The sequence below is a fragment of the Mixophyes fleayi genome, chromosome 12 (assembly GCF_038048845.1).
Source record: "Mixophyes fleayi isolate aMixFle1 chromosome 12, aMixFle1.hap1, whole genome shotgun sequence".
In the NCBI taxonomy this organism is placed as follows: domain Eukaryota; kingdom Metazoa; phylum Chordata; class Amphibia; order Anura; family Limnodynastidae; genus Mixophyes; species Mixophyes fleayi.
Window position 1 is genome coordinate 59,096,135 of NC_134413.1, and position 20,224 is coordinate 59,116,358.

General features: G+C 43.8%; 1 protein-coding gene across 1 annotated transcript in view; it reads right to left on the reverse strand.

The window, feature by feature from the left end:
• The window catches only part of ARG2 (arginase 2), a 79,503-nt gene that overhangs the window by 16,775 nt on the left and 42,504 nt on the right, over window positions 1–20,224 (reverse strand). Inside the window, exon 6 of the mRNA XM_075193274.1 lies at window positions 18,707–18,811. Coding sequence (XP_075049375.1) covers window positions 18,707–18,811 — 105 coding nt within the window. The remainder of the gene's footprint in view (window positions 1–18,706; window positions 18,812–20,224) is intronic.

The window sequence follows — 20,224 nt, forward strand, 5'->3', positions numbered from 1 at the left end:
AATGTATGTGGCTATAAAAAAAAGTATTCACACAATTTGGCAATTTTTCACATTTTATTTTCTTATGTCATGGAACCTAGAATTCATTTGGGAATTCTTACCTCTGATCAATACAAATAATCTGTAATTTTAAAGATTTGTATTAATTAATTACAAATAAAACATACATTAATAGATTACATAAGTATTCACTCCCCTTTAGGTGCAATTACAGCTAAAAGTCTATTTGCACAAGTGCCCATATGAACACTGCAATTTTCACATTCTTCTTTGATTGCTTCAGCTTTATAAGGTAGATTGTGGACTATTGGTAAAAAACAAATTTCAAATCATTCCACAGATATCATTGTGAATAAGGTCTGGGACTTAACTGGGCCCCTCCGGGTGATGAATTTTTCGTATTTAAGCCACTTCAATGTGACCTCTGTTGTATACGGGGAGTCACTGATGCAGGAAATTGTCTATATCTTGCATTATATCCAATTTTCCCTCTGTTTTGACAATGTTTCCTGTCCTGAAAACAGAGAAACTTTCCTATAGTATTATACTCCACCAACAGAGATAGATTTTTTGGATGATGTGCAGTGTTTTGCTTCAACATTTTTTTTTGTTCTTACTTCCATGGACAGTTTCTCCCATCTCTGCCATAGGAAACTGGAACTCTATCAAAGTATTTTTGGCATATTCAATTGTCGGTGGAAACGCAGACAACCTCGCGGTCCTGATTACTGTTATTACGGTAATAATGCGCGGAAAGACTGTTAATATGGTAATTTTCTCGCTGGATTTCAGCTCGCAGCTCCCTGAGCTGAAATCCAGCTAACTACTACCGTAATAACGGTAGTAGTTTTTACGCGCCGCAGGAACGGTACAATTGAATATGCCCCTATGTCTCTGATTTATAGGATTTGCTGACATATGCCCTTCTCAGAGCTTAATTTTAAGGGATGACTTGGTCTAGTCAAATTCGCAGTTGTACCATTTGTTTATGCTCTTGGTGTTATTTTGAAGCCAACTGAAAACACTTTATTTTTTTATTTGTAATTAAATAAGAAAAAGCTTTAGAGTTGTTTTTTTATTTATTTTACATTATGTTATTTTTGTGTTGATCACTGCTATGATGTAAGAAAATTAAATGTAGAAATGACAAAGAGGTGAATAGTTTTTATAACCACTGTATGTGTAGATACATTGGTTATAAATATATAAAATGTGTATGTAAATTAGAGATGCTCACTGACCCCTGTGTTTAGGTTTTGTTTTTGGATCTGGATTACCGTCGTGTTTTGGTTTTGGTTTTGCAAAACCGCCATTGCGTGTTTTGGTTTTGGTTTTGTTTTGCTATTTTGTTGGAAAATCAATGTTTTTGGGCATAAAATAACCAAATTTAGTGCTCCACCTGTTTCTTGGATAAGTAATGTAAAGCTAATAAATTATCAAAAAAACAGTTTAATTCCTGGTAGGTAGGCCTTCATTAATTCTACACACAAACCAGATTGTCTTCCTCTCCATCTATGCATATTGGCAATGCAGCCATCGTCTTTGGGTGTATATTACACCCTACACTTATAGTTAAATATGTAAAGAAATGGACAAAGGCAGTTTGGTTTCTGTCTCTATAGGCCCCCCTCCACTTGTAGAAAAAAAAAAATAAAAATCAGCCGTTATAGACTGTACAATTTTAATTGAAATAAACAAAGGCAGTTTGGGGTCAGTCTGTGTATGACACCCTACCCATAATGAGAAATTGTCAAAACATCAGCCTTTCAAGACGGTACGTGATATGGAAATGCCCCAAGTCCCTTTCCTCTTTGGGGGTAGATTGCACCCTAGACTTAAATAGAAAGTTTTAAAAAGATATTATCGTCATCATCTGGAGCTTCATCCTCACCCTCATCAGTGTGTACGTCATCATCACAGACTATTAATTCATCGCCGCTTGAATCCGCCATTAGAGAACAGTCAGTGCTTGGATGTCTTGGATGGTGAAGGCCTTCCTCGTGGAAGATGTAGTTCATTTTTATAAACATCATTTTCTCCACATTTTTGAGTACACACTGGAGGGTGGGCAGCTTAGGTATTGCAAAGCAAGTTTGTACATGGATTTCCAAATGGCCTTGTCACGGGCACTAGGAGTCTTTACCCAGGGATCACCAGGTGATAGGCTTACCAGAGCAGTATAGGTGGTAATATGGTACTCTGGTAGCAGGGTGATCACGGAACAGGAAATAGCAGATGATGAGATGCTCAGGAAAGTCTATGACTAGCAGCACTGGCAATATGGAGGTAGTAATACACGAGAAACTGTATGGACAAAGGACACGTGAAGGTAGTCAGTGGTCTGCGGTAGCAAGTTGTACCACTGCTATAGTGAGGAGGAATGTCCAACAGAAACGAGGAGGTGATGAGAGTCAGCGGTCTGTGGATAGCAAGTTGTACCGCTGTCTGAGTGAAGGAATGGAATCCAAGTGGAGGTATCCGGGGAGTCAGTGGTCTGCGTTAGCAAGTTGTACTACTGAATATATATGTGAGGAGGTGCACGGGGAGAGACTGCAATACAATATATACACGGGCACCTTGACTTTGATCCACAGTAATATGCACAATATAAATGTATAAATGACTGAACAACACTGCCAATATAGAAAGTCTCTTGAAGTAATCCAGCATGAGATAACACAGTCAATGATGGCAGTAGAGTCAGCAGATAGTACACTCCAGAGGAGAACCAACACAGTCAATGATGGCAATAGACTCAGCGGATAGTACACTCCAGAGGAGAATCAACACAGTCCAGCAAGGTATGCAATACACAGCACAGTCAATGGGAAGTATGCATACCGTGGTTCAGGAGAAGGCAGTCAGACAGGAGTGCAGAGATACCTGAAGGGCAGGAGGCCAGCAGGATACAAGTCCCTGGATGGGTGAAGCAGGGGTCTAGCAGGTGCAGCGCACAGGTAGGTAGACCAGCAGGGAACACAGGAAGGCGTGGAGAGCGGATCAGCAGTAGATGGATGAGTAGCGCTGAGAAGTAACAGCAGCGGGTCTCTGCGGGAACACGGAGGTAACCAATAGCAACCAGCAGGTGCAGTAACGATGGGACACCGGAGCAGAGTTGAACTGGAACAGATGATCACGGAGAGTAGCGGGTAGCAATAGTGGCAGCAGACTCGAGGAAACACGGTAGAGTAGACAAGGACTGAAGACTGAAGCGCACAGAGGCAGCGGATAGGAATCAGCTAGCAGTCACGATGATGAAACACAGACGAGTTGCAGGTTGAAGACTGTAGTGCACGGAGGCAGCGGATAGGAATCAGCCAAACAGTCACGATGATGAAACACAGACGAGTTGCAGGTTGAAGCCTGTAGTGCACGGAGGCAGCGGATAGGAATCAGCTGGCAGTCACAATCATGAACAGGTGAGTGGATGTGGTTGAAGCCTGTAATGCACGGAGGCAGCGGATAGGCATCAGCTAACAGTCCCAATGATACATGGTAGAGTTGAAGTGATTAGAAGACTGTAGTGCACGGAGGCAGCGGATAGGAATCAGCTCACAGTCACGATGATACAGTAGATGGTAGAAGTGGTATGGGAACCACAGTAGCAGAAGTGGTTTGGAAACCACAGAGGTAGAAGTGGTTTGGAAACCACAGGAATCAGCAGGGCTGAATAAACAAGGAAACACAGGAACACCTTCAGAGACTCATGGGGAATGAGACTCCAAGATCAGGCAACGTGGTGTTGACCACAGGTGCTTAATATAGGGAGGTTGCCTGATCTGCCAATTAAGTTAAAGGAACATACACTGAAGGTTTGGAAAGGGCTGCGCATGCGCAGTCCCTCAGGATGGAGGACGGCCACGGTTCCTAAATGTCCGGGAAGAAGCACTCACAGTCCGGTGAGTGACAGTACCCCCCCTTTTAAAGGTGGGCACAGAACGCCTGGAACCGGGCTTGTCCGGATTTTTGGAATAAAACTTCTTCAGAAGGGCAGGAGCATTAAGATCTTCAGCTTTGATCCATGAACGCTCTTCAGGACCAAAGCCCTTCCAATGAACGAGGAAGCGGAGGACTCCTCGCGAAATTTTTGCATCCAATACCTCAGTAATCTCGAAATCCTCCTCCTGATGAACTTGAACTGGCTGCGGTGCTGAGGAAGGAGTCGAGAAACGGTTGATGATGAGAGGTTTGAGCAAGGACACATGGAAGGCATTGGAGATCCGAAGATTCTTAGGAAGAAGAAGTTTAACACATACTGGATTGATAACTTGAATGATCCTATATGGACCAATAAAACGAGGGGCGAATTTCATAGATGGAACCTTCAAACGAATATTTTTGGTAGATAACCAGACACGATCTCCAATTTTTAGTGGTGGAATAGCCCGCCTCTTCTTATCTGCGAAAGACTTATATTTGTTAGATGTCTTCTTTAAACAGGTTTTGACCTGAGACCAGATATTTTTGAAGGTCTGACAAGCAGTCTCCACAGCAGGAACTTGGGTGGGCGGGAGGGCAGGAAATTCCGGAAAAGACGGATGGTGACCGTAGACCACAAAGAATGGAGTTTTGGATGATGACTCATGGTACATGTTGTTATGGGCGAATTCAGCCCAAGGGAGCAATTCTACCCAGTTGTCTTGGTTGGCTGAAGAGAACATCCTAATAAAAGTCTCAAGATCTTGATTGACTCGTTCCGTTTGTCCGTTAGATTGCGGATGGTAAGACGATGAGAGTGCTAATCGTATGCCCAAGGTTTTACAAAGGGCCCGCCAGAATCTGGAAACGAATTGTACTCCTCTATCTGACACAATCTCAGACGGACATCCATGGATGCGGAAGATTTCTTTAATGAAATGTTCAGCCAGAGTAGACGAGGAAGGTAAACCGGACAGAGGGACGAAATGAGCCATCTTCGAAAATCTGTCTACCACTACCCAAATAGTATTGTGATTCTTACTTGGTGGCAAATCAGTAACGAAATCCATACTAATATGGGTCCAAGGCTTGGACGGAATGGGTAGTGGTCGCAGCAACCCTGCTGGAGTTCTGCGGGAGGATTTGAACTGAGAACATAAATCACAGGAAGCAATAAACTCTTTGACGTCTCTCCTCATTGAAGGCCACCAGTAACTACGAGAGAGAATCTCAAAGGTCTTATGTTCACCGGCGTGTCCAGAAAAACGAGAGGCATGGAACCACGAAAGGATTTTCCTCCTCAGAGTAGGAGGCACGAGGGTCTTCCCAAATGGTAGCATTTTGGTGGATGAAGCAGCCAGAGAAATACATTTGGGGTCTAGAATAGCATGGTTGGGAACCTCTTCTACATCAGAGGACGTCACAAAAGCTCGAGATAGAGCGTCAGCTTTCTTGTTCTTAGCAGCTGGTTTGAAGGTTATAATTAATTCAAAACGGGAAAAGAAAAGAGACCATCTTGCTTGACGAGGGTTCAAGCATTGAGCAGATTGCAAATATGACAAGTTCTTATGATCCGTGAAGATCGTCACCGGATGGCGAGCTCCTTCCAACAAGTATCTCCATTCCTCTAATGCAGCTTTGATGGCCAGCAACTCCTTGTCCCCGATAGTATAGTTTTTCTCTGCGGGCAGAAGACCCCGAGAGTAGAAGGCACAAGGATGTAATTTTTGTTGCTCCGAGCGTTGGGAGAGAATAGCTCCTAAGCCCACATTAGAGGCATCTACTTCTAGGAAGAAGGGGAGTGTCACATCAGGTTGTCGCAGAATGGGAGCAGACGAGAAGGACTCTTTGAGGATTTGAAAGGCTTGGAGAGCCTCAGATGACCATTGCTTAGTATTAGCCCCTTTCCGAGTTAAGGCCACAATGGGAGATGCAATGGATGAGAAGTCTTGAATGAAGCGTCTATAGTAATTGGCAAAACCTAAAAAACGCTGGATGGCACGAAGAGTAGTTGGCTGAGGCCAATGTAGTACAGCATTTACTTTGTCTGGATCCATCTTCAGGCCAACTCCGGAAACTATATACCCCAAGAATGGAATCTGGGGTAACTCGAATGAACATTTTTCCAATTTACAGAACAATGAGTTTTTCCGTAGTCTGGAGAGGACCTCTGCCACATGTTGGTGATGAGAAGGCAGGTCCTGTGAGAAGATCAATATGTCGTCCAGGTAGACAACGACACATACATATAATAAGTCCCGAAAGATCTCATTGATGAAACCCTGGAAAACCGCGGGGGCATTACACAGCCCGAAGGGCATTACTAAATATTCGTAATGCCCATCTCTGGTGTTAAACGCGGTCTTCCATTCGTCACCGGAACGGATTCTAATTAAATTGTAGGCACCACGAAGATCCAACTTAGTAAATATCCGAGCTCCCTTGATGCGATCAAATAGCTCAGTGATCAGCGGAATGGGATACCGATTCTTGATAGTAATGGCGTTGAGTCCACGAAAATCTATACAAGGGCGTAATGATCCATCCTTCTTTTTGACGAAGAAGAACCCAGCTCCAGCGGGAGAGGTGGAAGGTCGAATGAACCCACGCTGGAGATTCTCCTGTATGTACTCAGATGTGGCTTGAGTTTCAGGTAACGAGAGAGGATAGACCCGACCCCTGGGAGGAGTCTTGCCAGGTAGAAGGTCGATCGGACAATCCCAAGAACGATGAGGAGGAAGACGTTCAGACTGAGCTTTATCAAACACATCGGCAAATGAAGCATACTGAGGAGGGAGTCCCGGGGAGGAAGATGAGATGGAAGATTGCTGTACTTTAAGAGGAATAACTTGAGAGAGACAACGATGGTGACATTCAGGCCCCCAAGACGTAACTTGAGGGGTGCGCCAGTCAATCTGGGGAGAGTGACATTGAAGCCATGGAAGGCCTAAGACAATCGGACTTGTCGTAACAGGAAGAATTAAAAACGAAATTTCTTCATGGTGTAGTACACCAATCTGAAGGGTTACTGGAGACGTACTCTGGGTGATGAGACCATTGATGAGACGTGATCCATCTATAGCCGTCACAGTAATGGGTGTTTTTAAAGTGATCACTGGTAGGGACCATTGATTCACTAGTGATTTAGAAATGAAATTTCCTGCTGCTCCGGAATCAATCAATGCCTGTGACTCAAAGGATTTGGTAGCAAAGGAAATCGTAACATCGAAAGCGCAGACTTTAGATTTCATAGACAATGGAGAGGACTCCAGGGACCCTAACTTCACCTCTCCAGAACTAGTTAGGGCCTGGCATTTCCCGATTTCTTAGGGCAAGAACTGAGCATATGTGTGGAATCAGCACAATAGATACAGAGTCTATTCTTTACTCTTCGTTTCCTCTCTTCTAAAGATAATTTGGAACGTCCTATCTCCATGGGAATCACAGAAGGTGAAACTGGACGAAATTGAGGGTTTAAACGAAGAGGTGCTTTAGCAGAAGTTGTTTTCTCAGATTCTCTTTCACGAAATCTCATGTCTACACGATGGCAAAGAGAGATCAAATCTTCTAGTGACGAAGGAAGCTCTTGGGTAGTCAGTGCATCTTTAATTTTATCGGAGAGCCCCTGCCAGAAGGCGGCAACTAATGCTTCAGTGTTCCACTGAAGTTCAGAGGCTAAGATCCTAAATTGAATGACATACTGTCCTACTGTATGGGAACCTTGTCGCAAACGAAGAATGCTGGAAGCAGCGGAGGTCACACGACCTGGTTCATCGAACACACTTCGGAACGTGGAAATGAATTTGGCACTATCTTGTAGAATTGGATCGTTTCTTTCCCACAGAGGGGAGGCCCAAGCCAGGGCTTGTCCAGAAAACAATGAGATAAGATAGGCCACTCTGGAACGATGGGTAGAAAAATTTTGAGGTTGGAGTTCAAAATGGACTGAACATTGGTTAAGGAAACCTCTACAAGTTTTGGGGTCCCCGTCATATTTTGACGGAGTAGGCAGGTGAAGCGTAGGAGCTGTAGACACCTGGGATGGCACTGGGGAAACGGAGGAAAGCACAGGAGCTTCAATACTAGCTGTAACAGTCTGTCCAGATGTTCCTTGGGAGGTTAACGATTGGTAACATTGAAGTAACAGCTGTTGGCGAGCATCCTGTTGCTCCACACGGCTGACCAGATGCTGCAGCATCTCTTTAGCAGTAGGTTCCGTATCTGGGTCTGTCATGGCCTGATCTTACTGTCACGGGCACTAGGAGTCTTTACCCAGGGATCACCAGGTGATAGGCTTACCAGAGCAGTATAGGTGGTAATATGGTACTCTGGTAGCAGGGTGATCACGGAACAGGAAATAGCAGATGATGAGATGCTCAGGAAAGTCTATGACTAGCAGCACTGGCAATATGGAGGTAGTAATACACGAGAAACTGTATGGACAAAGGACACGTGAAGGTAGTCAGTGGTCTGCGGTAGCAAGTTGTACCACTGCTATAGTGAGGAGGAATGTCCAACAGAAACGAGGAGGTGATGAGAGTCAGCGGTCTGTGGATAGCAAGTTGTACCGCTGTCTGAGTGAAGGAATGGAATCCAAGTGGAGGTATCCGGGGAGTCAGTGGTCTGCGTTAGCAAGTTGTACTACTGAATATATATGTGAGGAGGTGCACGGGGAGAGACTGCAATACAATATATACACGGGCACCTTGACTTTGATCCACAGTAATATGCACAATATAAATGTATAAATGACTGAACAACACTGCCAATATAGAAAGTCTCTTGAAGTAATCCAGCATGAGATAACACAGTCAATGATGGCAGTAGAGTCAGCAGATAGTACACTCCAGAGGAGAACCAACACAGTCAATGATGGCAATAGACTCAGCGGATAGTACACTCCAGAGGAGAATCAACACAGTCCAGCAAGGTATGCAATACACAGCACAGTCAATGGGAAGTATGCATACCGTGGTTCAGGAGAAGGCAGTCAGACAGGAGTGCAGAGATACCTGAAGGGCAGGAGGCCAGCAGGATACAAGTCCCTGGATGGGTGAAGCAGGGGTCTAGCAGGTGCAGCGCACAGGTAGGTAGACCAGCAGGGAACACAGGAAGGCGTGGAGAGCGGATCAGCAGTAGATGGATGAGTAGCGCTGAGAAGTAACAGCAGCGGGTCTCTGCGGGAACACGGAGGTAACCAATAGCAACCAGCAGGTGCAGTAACGATGGGACACCGGAGCAGAGTTGAACTGGAACAGATGATCACGGAGAGTAGCGGGTAGCAATAGTGGCAGCAGACTCGAGGAAACACGGTAGAGTAGACAAGGACTGAAGACTGAAGCGCACAGAGGCAGCGGATAGGAATCAGCTAGCAGTCACGATGATGAAACACAGACGAGTTGCAGGTTGAAGACTGTAGTGCACGGAGGCAGCGGATAGGAATCAGCCAAACAGTCACGATGATGAAACACAGACGAGTTGCAGGTTGAAGCCTGTAGTGCACCGAGGCAGCGGATAGGAATCAGCTGGCAGTCACAATCATGAACAGGTGAGTGGATGTGGTTGAAGCCTGTAATGCACGGAGGCAGCGGATAGGCATCAGCTAACAGTCCCAATGATACATGGTAGAGTTGAAGTGATTAGAAGACTGTAGTGCACGGAGGCAGCGGATAGGAATCAGCTCACAGTCACGATGATACAGTAGATGGTAGAAGTGGTATGGGAACCACAGTAGCAGAAGTGGTTTGGAAACCACAGAGGTAGAAGTGGTTTGGAAACCACAGGAATCAGCAGGGCTGAATAAACAAGGAAACACAGGAACACCTTCAGAGACTCATGGGGAATGAGACTCCAAGATCAGGCAACGTGGTGTTGACCACAGGTGCTTAATATAGGGAGGTTGCCTGATCTGCCAATTAAGTTAAAGGAACATACACTGAAGGTTTGGAAAGGGCTGCGCATGCGCAGTCCCTCAGGATGGAGGACGGCCACGGTTCCTAAATGTCCGGGAAGAAGCACTCACAGTCCGGTGAGTGACAGGCCTGCTTTTCCTCCCAGTAAGGAAAAGGGACTGCCTGACATTTCCATATCAATTACCTCTTGAAAATAATCCTCCACCATCCTTTGCATGTTTATACTCGTATTGGAGGGAGTTATGGGCAAGGTGACACATTTTTTGGAGAAATCCTTCAAACCAACCCAGATGTTAAATTGTTCTGGTCTGCCCCCTGCGTCTTTTTGGGAAATTAATTTTTTTTACGCGCAGCAGCAGCAGCAGCTTGAGAAAGTGAAGGAGGACACATCGTCAAGCCGAGGCCCAGTTCAGCGGCCAACTTGCTGAGCAATAGCTCCTTGCAAAAGTTCACATCTCGCTCATTTACAAGTAAAGACTCAATGTAGGTCTTAAACCTTGGATCAAGCACAGTGGCCAAAACGTACTGATCTGAGTTCAAGATCTTAATAACTCGAGGATCATTGAGAAGCAAATTAAGTACTTGATCGACAAGGCCAACATACTTTGCTGAATTGCTTGATTTCATCTCCTCCTTCAGTTTCTCAAGCTGCTTTTCCAATAGTCTAATTAAAGGAATGACTTGGCTCAAAGCAGAGTCTGAACTCACTTCACACGTCACAACTTCAAATGGTTTCAGCACCTTGCACAGCACTGAAAGGATTCCCCACTGTGCAAGACTGAAATACATCCCCTTCCTTTCCCAATGTCATGGCTTGTGCAATACGCTTGGATGGCTTTGCGCTGTTCCTCCATCCTCTGAAGCATGTACAGGGTGGAATTCCACCTAGTTACCACCTCTTGCTTAAGTTGGTGGCAGGGCAAGTTAAACTGCTCTTGGAGTTGCTGCAATCTCCTACATGCTGTGGCAGAATGCCTGAAATGGCCTGAAATTTTACAGGCCACCGAAAGCATCTCCTGCACCTCCCGGTTATTTCGTAGGAAGCTCTGCACCACCAAGTTGATGGTGTGAGCAAAACAGGGAATGTGCTAAAATTCACCCAGCTGTAATGCTCGCACTATATTGTTGGCGTTATCAGAAATGACATATCCTGGGGAGAGTCCAAGTGGTATAAGCCATGTATCAATCACATCTCTTAGTTTGCGTAACAAATTGTCAGCTGTATGCCTGTTAGTGAAGCCAGTGATACAAAAAGTGGCCTGCCTGTGACAAATGTTACGTAGTGGTGTAAATGCTGCTGCTGTTCCTGCTGGTGAACGTGAATGACCAACCCAGTGGGTTGTCACAGTCATATAGTCTGTGGTTAAGTATACAGTGGGCAGAATGGCATTTTTCAGAGCAATCTCTACATTTGTACACACGTTTTGGTATAGTTGTGGAATAGCTTTACGAAAAAAATGGTGTCGCGATGGAATTCTGCAACGCGGACACAAAACCTCAATTAACTGTGAACCAGCTGCGTTTATTGTGGATATTGGCCGCAGATCTAACACTAACATGGCAGCCATGGCGTCTGTCATTCGCTTGGTGACTGCTGTCATATTTGCTTCCCCTAGCAAATGATTGTTTCACAGTTAATTGTTGAAATATAGGACTGGTCTTTTTATTGGCCTTACTCTGGGCTGACGATTCACCCCCAGCAACAGCAGCAGCAGTGGGACTAACGCTTTCTTCAGAGGAATCAATAATAGTGCAGGAGTCATCCAGCCTTAATAAGTGGGATGCAGGACTAATTCCGAACGCTATTGAGGATATTGATGAGGATGGTGTGGTGGGTGTATTTTGTAACCGTCGGGATGTTGGTGACCGGAGGGTCCTAGCTGATGATGGAGTGCTTGTATTGTTTTTGGAAGAACTTTCAGCTTTTCCCAACACTTTGGCATGAACTGTCGTAAAATGGCGTAACATAGACGAGGTTCCAAGATGGCTAAGGTCCCTCCCTCGACTGACTGTGGCTTGACACACACTACAAATGGCTATACAGTTGTTGTCTGGATTGGGGTAGAAATAATTCCACACATAAGAAGTGGATTTTTTTTGTTTTGATGCCCAGGCATGACAATGGCCTTTTTCTTGTCACGTGCCAGAACTGCAGCCACTTGTGCAGGACTTACACAAACAACCTCATCCTAATCAACATCCTCATTAGCGCCCTCGTCGCTCACACAAATCTCCCCCTCATCCTCTTCTAATTCTAAAGTGGCATCCTCAATTTGTGTATCACCGGCTACACTCGGACTGTTCAGGCTAACATCAGCAGAACTGCTGAAAGGGCCCTTCTTTATGGGTACACTAACAGAAGCAAACATTATCCTCTAATGCCTTACTGTTATCTTACAGCGCGGCTAACAGTAGTTGTGCACCACTTGTAGGCTCGGTAACATTTTTGGATCTGCCACTAATAGAGAAAGGCGAAGGCCTCATTCTCTCTTTGCCACTGCGTGTGTAGAATGGCATGTTGTCAATTTTTTTTTTATCGACAGTTAACTTCCTCAGTTACACTTCTTTTTCGCTTCAACACGGTAAAAAAAATTTTGGTGTGTGTTTTTTTGCCTGATTTCAAAAGACGGTGTAGTTTGACATCGCCTTTCCCAGATGACGTACTGGGAACACTACCATAAGGACTGGTGACAGAACCTGGTTGCTCATTTTGCTCATATGTGGACTGCTTTGAATCCATTCTGAGCACAAAACACTTGTAGTGCTACAAATTGTTTTTGACACTGCTGCCAAATAGGACTTTTTGGACAGGCAGAAAAATGTCTGCAAAAGAATGGGGGACACCCCAACAGCAATTGGGAGTGCTAAATATATTTTTTTGACACTGCTGCCAAATAGGACTTTTTGGACAGGCAGAAAAATGTCTGCAAAAGAATGGGGGACACCCCAATAGCAAATGGGAGTGCTAAATATATTATTTTGACACTGCTACAAAATACGACTTTTTTGACATCCAGATAAATTTCTGCAAAACAATGGGGGACACCCCAAAAACAAATGGGAGTGCTAAATATATTTTTTTGGCACTTCTGCAAAATAGGACTTTTCTGACAGCCAGATAAATTTCTGCAAAGAATGGGGGACACCCCAAAAGTAAATGGAAGTGCTACATATATTATTTTGGCACTGCTGCAAAATAGAACTTTTTTGACAACCAGATAAATTTCTGCAAAAGAATGGGGGACACCCCAAAAACAAATGGGAGTGCTAAATATATTTTTTTGGCACTGCTGCAAAATAGGACTTTTTTGACAGCCAGATAAATTTCTGCAAAGAATGGGGGACACCCCAACAGCACTTGGAGTGCCAGAAACTGAACAAAAACCCTCCTCTCTTCTCCTCTTACTGCTGTAACAACTGATTACAATAGTATTGAAAACAATCAATCACTGTCCCTGCGCTGATATAGCCAGTGTGACCTAACCCTGCTTTCTCCCTCTGTCAAATGGCGATGGATTGCTGTGGAGGCTGGTATTTATGCTTTTTAAATCTCGCGAGAACCGAGCTCAGAAAAACGAATACGTCACAATGACGTTTTGCCTCGATTTCGAATCCAAATGGGCGGGAGAGTACCGAGCGTGCTCGGCTTGGTACTCGGATACCCTTAATTCGGTAGGATTCAGATCTCGGGGAACCGAGCCCGCCCATCTCTAATGTAAATGTGTGTAACTGTATATGTCCATGAATGCCTATGTGTTTGTTAGTAGTGTACAAGTGTAACCTCCGCTTCACGGTTGTCATTTCTGGCAGCAGGAGAAAGGAATTACATCTCCCAGCATCCTCTGTGGCCAGGGGATGACAGCGCAGGAGTCTGACGACGGATCTCACAGAGTGATCGAGAGGAGCACGCCAGAGAACTGGTGTGAGAGCACCAGGTATAAGAAAGAGGAAGTAGGGAGCCCACACAAAGGGAGATAGAAGGAGGAGCCAGGTGCCCACCCACAAGCTCAGAGGAGGAATTGCCACCGGAATTGGGAGCCAATGAGGCACTGCTGGCGAAATGGGTGCAGAGAGAAGTGTCCAAAGAGAGCCTCTGAGTGTGAGAGAGCAGGGCCGTCTTTTCCATTGGGCACAATGGGCAGGTGCCCGGGGGCCCTGCAGCCCAGGGGGGCCCGTCGGAGGCAGCAAAAAAAAAAAAACCTGGAAAAAAAAAGACAATACTTACCTTGCAGTCAGCTGGCGATCCTGCTCCCTCCATGGTCTCCTCCTCCGTACGGCGCTCGCAGTGCATGTCGGGCGTGACGTCATCACGCCCGCCTGACATCCATTGCGGAGCGCGATGGAGGAGGAAACCATGGAGAGAGCCGGATCGGCCAGCTGACTGCAAGGCAAGTATTGTCTTTTTTTTTCCAGTTTTTTTTTGCTGCCTCCGATGGGCCCCCCTGTGCTGCAGGGCCCATATAATCATTTTTTTTTTATATATATATGTATATATAGGGGCCCCGGAGCACTGCTGTGCCCGGGAGCCCAAGTTGTTGTTAAGAGGGCCCTGGGAGAGAGAAGGGACCATAATCATGGGAGACAGAGTACACAGTGTGGAGAGAGGTCGGACAAATCCCACCTGCAAGAGGGCTACAGGGGAGAGGAGAGTGCTTAGCCCTGCATGCAAAGTGAGAAAACCAGAAGGTAGAGATCACCAGTAGCAGAATCAAGAGCACATAGAACCTTACTGCTCTGAATTTGAGGAATGTTTGCCTGAGACCAGAGAGAGTGAATCTCCAGTTGAGCTCTGCTACAGTGGGCATTCAAAGTGAATCTCTGATCAGAGAGGGAGTCTCCTAACCTTGGTGAATTGTGGGTGAACAGAGAGGACAAGCAGCAGGTCTTGTCTGTGCTTGCTGCTTCTGAGCCCATCTGCTTCAACTACAGTGATAACAGATAAGTGGAACACTACTTACTCACTCAGCTGTGTATTATACCTAGAAAAACTGAGCCATTCAAAGACCTGTTTACACCCTTGAGGTACATCTCCATAATTCCACCAAGGGGTATTGTGACTGGACTGCTGATAAATAACTTATTTGTGGCTGGATCAAGTAGAAATAATTTATTGTATAAATGTATTTCAATCAGAGGTGCAGGCACCAATGTATAATTTGAAATGCACTTATCGTGTTACATTGTGATGTGTTTTGTATGCAAGTGTCATTGTTTGGATTTGTATCTTTGCTAGAGGAAGTCTGTTTGCTGATAGCAGGAAATGTTAAGTAAGTCCTTATGTGAAGTGACAAAAACCTGTTTAGCCTGTATATCAAGCATGGAGCCGCTGTCTGGCCATACTGGATCCCAGATAATGCAAGTTTTAGCACATAACAGAGAAGTGTAAATATTGTTAGGTTTGCATTGCATGTAAATCCATGTTTGGGAAAACAAATTGCATCAACATTCTAAAAATAGACTGAGGCTGTGTCCAAATTGGTATAAAAAGCCCTGTCTTGTATTGAAAATTGCTTTTTCTTGCTTTACCTGACCTGCTCCTGGTACCTTCAACCAGTGTGAGCAAATAAACATCACTTGCTTCAAAGACCTGCTTGGAAACTTCTCTATTCCTGTGATCTACAGATTAGACCCAAAATCTAATCCGTTCCTGGCTGTTTCTGAAGTTTGGACCCAGCATCCAGTACCACTGCTCTGCCGCTAGCCAGCAGCTCTGGCCAGTGTGATAGGCCCAGGTGGGATCCATCCACAGCAACCCTGATCCATAGGAAGAGGTCAGGATTACCAGCCCAGGAACACCAGCAAGGGATACATTAGCAGCGTCAGTTACCCAGAAGAAACCCGGTACTGGATTCCGGTAAGGAGTCCAGTGGTGGCAGCATTTGTAAGCCCCTCCTACTGCGGCAAGAGGGCGCATTTGCGATAACGAAAGGGAACGGTGACAAAGTAAGCCCAGCAAGGTCCCAGCAACAGCAGATAGGGTGGCATAGGCGGTCTATCCTGTCACAGGTGTCAAAGACTTAAACAGCTGGGGAAGTCTATTACCAGTTATACAGATTTAACCTACTGTTCATCTTCTCTGTCTTTGTTAGAGACTTTACACTGTTCCATCTATACATTGCAAATCTAAGTAATTCAAACTACCAACTAATGTGCACTAATGGTACCCAATGGTAACAGCACTGTTATAGCGTTTAGCAATTTGCCTAGTTAGCTATAGGAGCAGTGGTCAAAGTGTGCTGGTATACAGTGATATGCCATACAGCCACTTCTCCTGCTGACTTCATTGTAAACCTACCAAATTCACTTACTTTTTCCATAAGCCCACTTCTAAGTTTCCATACTGCCACTTCTAAATTTCCACTTTGACCACTGACGTGGCAAGAGAACCCATGCTGTCAAATTGCTACTGTGTTAACTAATGTTACTGTTCAAGTGATCAACATTGAAACCATATATTCTTTCATTGTATGGTAACTGTTTGCTCCTTTGCATTGTTCTATGCATATTTGTTTATGGCTGCCACCCCCTTCTTCTCCTGTTCCTATCCAATATTACCTGCCCCCCTTACCTTTTAATAAATGTACGCAGCCTCGGACTGGCCTGCCGGCCAGCCGGACTAACCACCGGTAGGCCCCGCCGTCATTAAGCTCCACCCCCTCTGTTGTTAGGGCGGAGCTTACAGAACAGGTGACAGATGACTCCAGACCAACACTGCGACGGCGGCGGGGAGACTTTTTTGGTTCGCGCAGTGATTCAGTAAGTATAAAAACACTATTTTGAGGTCTGTCTGATCCCTCGTAAAAACAAGTGGGCGAAATGTACGTCGGGTAGCTGACGTCATTTCTGACCTCACACACGGAAGCAATCACCGGGACTGCAATCTGGTCCGTGTTTGGGTCTCCTATTTTCTCCCCACTGTTATCTCTCTATTCAGTGTCACAGTTCAGAGCTTATTGCAGTATTCATCCAGCTATATTCAGCGCTATATCACTAGTCTGTTCTTTGACATCATTCACGTACATAGGAGATTATCTCCCCGTTGTAACCTCCTCTGCCAGCGTGAGACAGTTCAGAGCTAGCTGTATGATTTATCTAGCTAAACTTAGCGATACACTATTTGTCTGTACTCTGACCTCATTCATGTTCACATTAGACAGAGCACTCTGGCACAATTCTAATTGCCTTATACCAATTTAGACATAGCAGAAATGCATCTGCAAGAAACGAAAATGTATCTTTATGATGCTCCTTTTAAGGTACAATCTTTTATGAAAATCAGATAGAACACTTTGGCATAGCTTCAGCGCTCTATACCACTAATAAAATACTGTATGAAACTACTTGCAGATATATTAACATACTGTTGCAGCACTGGATTATGCTATACCAATATGCTATTTGATTCATAGGAAACCTTATTGGCATTAGTCTGCATAACATGATAATAGAGTTTGATCATTGATGCCTTAATAAGCCTCTGTGACTCATTTATCTACTTTTACTTACTAGCCCTAGGGGATAATAGGAGTGGTTGTAGATTGGTCATGCTAACCACCATGATAGAGCTGTTTCCTATACACATCCTTATGTAATCATAATCATCATAATCTACTATAAGAGTGATTCAATGATGATGTTTATGTAATCTTTACTATAATTAACTAGCTCTCTTCAACCTACTATTGATTAAACATTTGGGAATTATTAGTCATTTAGCAGCGATTGCTGAAGAGCTTATCTAATTTTTAAACTGTCTTTTTCTATCTTTACTTTTTGTTTTTAACTCTATATTTCGCCTAGTATCATCATATGGTTCAATAAAGGCTACGGCCCTGTTACATGGGCTGGTTGGAATTTTCTCAATGTACCCATTATTTTTTCCAAATAGGGCCCCCAAAATTCCAGGAAACAGACAAGCCGCAACTAAAGAAACCAGCAGCCACAGGTGGTAAAAGTGACAAGAACAGGTAGGACAGTCTGTCAAATGTTTTGAGACTAGTACAGGCTTGGCTAACCTGTGGCACTCCAGGTGTTGTGAAACTACAAGTCCCAGCATACCCTTCCAGCAATAAGCTGCTATATATTGGCAAAGCATGCTGGGGCTTGTAGTTTCACAACACCTGGAGTGCCACAGGTTAGCCAAGCCTGGTCTAGTGGGACAATCCCGATTTTTGGTGACTGTCTAATCTAAGGGACAGGTCAGGACTGTGTACTCTTTATACACACACTGCATTCTTTATATACTACACTATGGTGCTAACTGTCCTTCGTGGGCTGACCACTCCCCCTCTAGTGTCTGGTCCCGCCTCTATGATGGCTGGCCACACCCCCTCTGGTGGGCCCCTAGCATTGCAGTCCCCCGGTGGGCCCTTCATGCCCCAGTCCGACACTGAATGTACATAGGTGGCATTTACAGAAAACTACGAGTCTATGTATGCGTTCTCATCATGCTCCTTGTGTCATATTGTCTCCTGATGGAAAAGCCCACTATTCACATCCCCACAAGCATGAAAAAAGATTTGGGTAGAGAAGTAATTAAGAAGACACACACATGAAAAAAACAAATATTCGCAACACCCCTCTTAGAGCCGGAGAGAGGGGATGTTGCATAATGAAAAAAACACTTTATGGGAACTCATATTCAAAATCAGCTATCCAGAAATATTTTCAAATGAGTTTAATAGATTTTAGGCATGGCCCTCTAATTATAGAAAACCTTAAGTTTTAAGCATTCCATACATTTACCTCATTCTGAAATATGAGCTGACACCTCAGACTTCATTCACTTCTAATATCCTTAGATTGGACAGTTTAGGGTGCATTATCCTATATATATTCATCAACACCCAATCACATTCACTCTCTGACAACAATACCTTTTCAATAGCTGATCGAATGATCTTTCCATAACTTTCTGGATCCCAATGCAATCAATCTGTCTCATTGAATAGTATGCAATATCATATTTCTTCAGAATAAACCTGAAATGATTAAAACATATTCAGAACATGATACTCCAGGCGCATGTGGTGTAGTTGCAAAAAATATTGTTACTTAAATGAAAATCTACTTAAAGTAGAGCAAAATGAAAAAAATAAATAAAGAAAACTTGATTATTTGAAATACAGATTTGCAACATAGTTTCATACATTTAAAATAATAAATGTAGGATTTGGCTGGTTAGAAAACCTAAGTGGGAACCATTGATACATTTAATGTACATACATTATTTACAGTTGTATGCAAATGTTTGGGAACCCCCAGTCAAATTGCCATTGTTCACTGAATCTCTAAGTGAAAAGATGTTAACACATGGCATATATCTGCATATTTTAATGCACACTGACTTTTTATTTACTAACTTTTATTGATTAAAAAAATAAAAGTGAATGGGACATGTGCAAAAGTTTCAGTAAGCAAGAAAAGTAAAGCCGTTCAGTAAGTGGTAACACCTCGTTTGACAGAAATCACAGCCTCCAAAGTTTTATTGTAGTCTTTCTAATCTTGCTTTAGGATTTTTTCCCACTCTTCCTTGCAGAACTCTTCTAGCTCAGAAATAGCTCCTGAGGTTTAGTAATGATTTTACTAACTGAATTACTTGAATCAATTCTTCCCTTCGCTCAGACAATATTTCCTGTGCTGCTACCTCAAAGCATGATAGATCCAACCACATGCTTATGGTTGACAAGGTGTTAGTTTCTTCAAACCCTTTTTCTCCACATGTATCTTTTGTGATTGTGACCAAAAAGTATGATTTTTGATTCATCAGTCCACTTTGTTTCTTATACAAAGACATTGCCTAGTTTTTCAACTGTTTGTCGTTGGAATACACAGTTGTCTTTCTATTTCTTAGACCTCCACAAGGACCACCAACATTTGTGTATTTACAAGTGCATGACTATCTTATTCATATTTTTGTTTTCAGTAAAGGTCAGCTATAAATGTTTTAAAAGGGACTTCTCATTTACAACAATTCTATATAGGTCCCAACTCTAACAATCTTTTAAAGTGCTGTTTTACATATTGATTTTTGTGGTGATGTGTAGGAGGTGTTCCCTTCTGACAAAATTTTCATGCAGAATATTTGTTGGGTAAGAAAGGCTGTACTGTGGACCATTGCTCTGGTGTCAGCTAAAATGTTCTGCCATGCCTTTGCAATGATATGTGGGTTCTGCTTTTAATATCTGACTGACTAGTTTATGTGCAGTTCTATAAGGACATTTTATGGATCTTTCAGAATGTAATCAGAGCCTTTGTTACCCTTCGTCTCACGTCTGCATCTCCTTTTGTACACCTCTTCTTTACTTGTATTGTTTTATGGACATTTAGATTTGTAATTCTGAATGTATGGCTCTGCACAGCTTTTGTGTCACCTTGGAAATAAACTATAATGA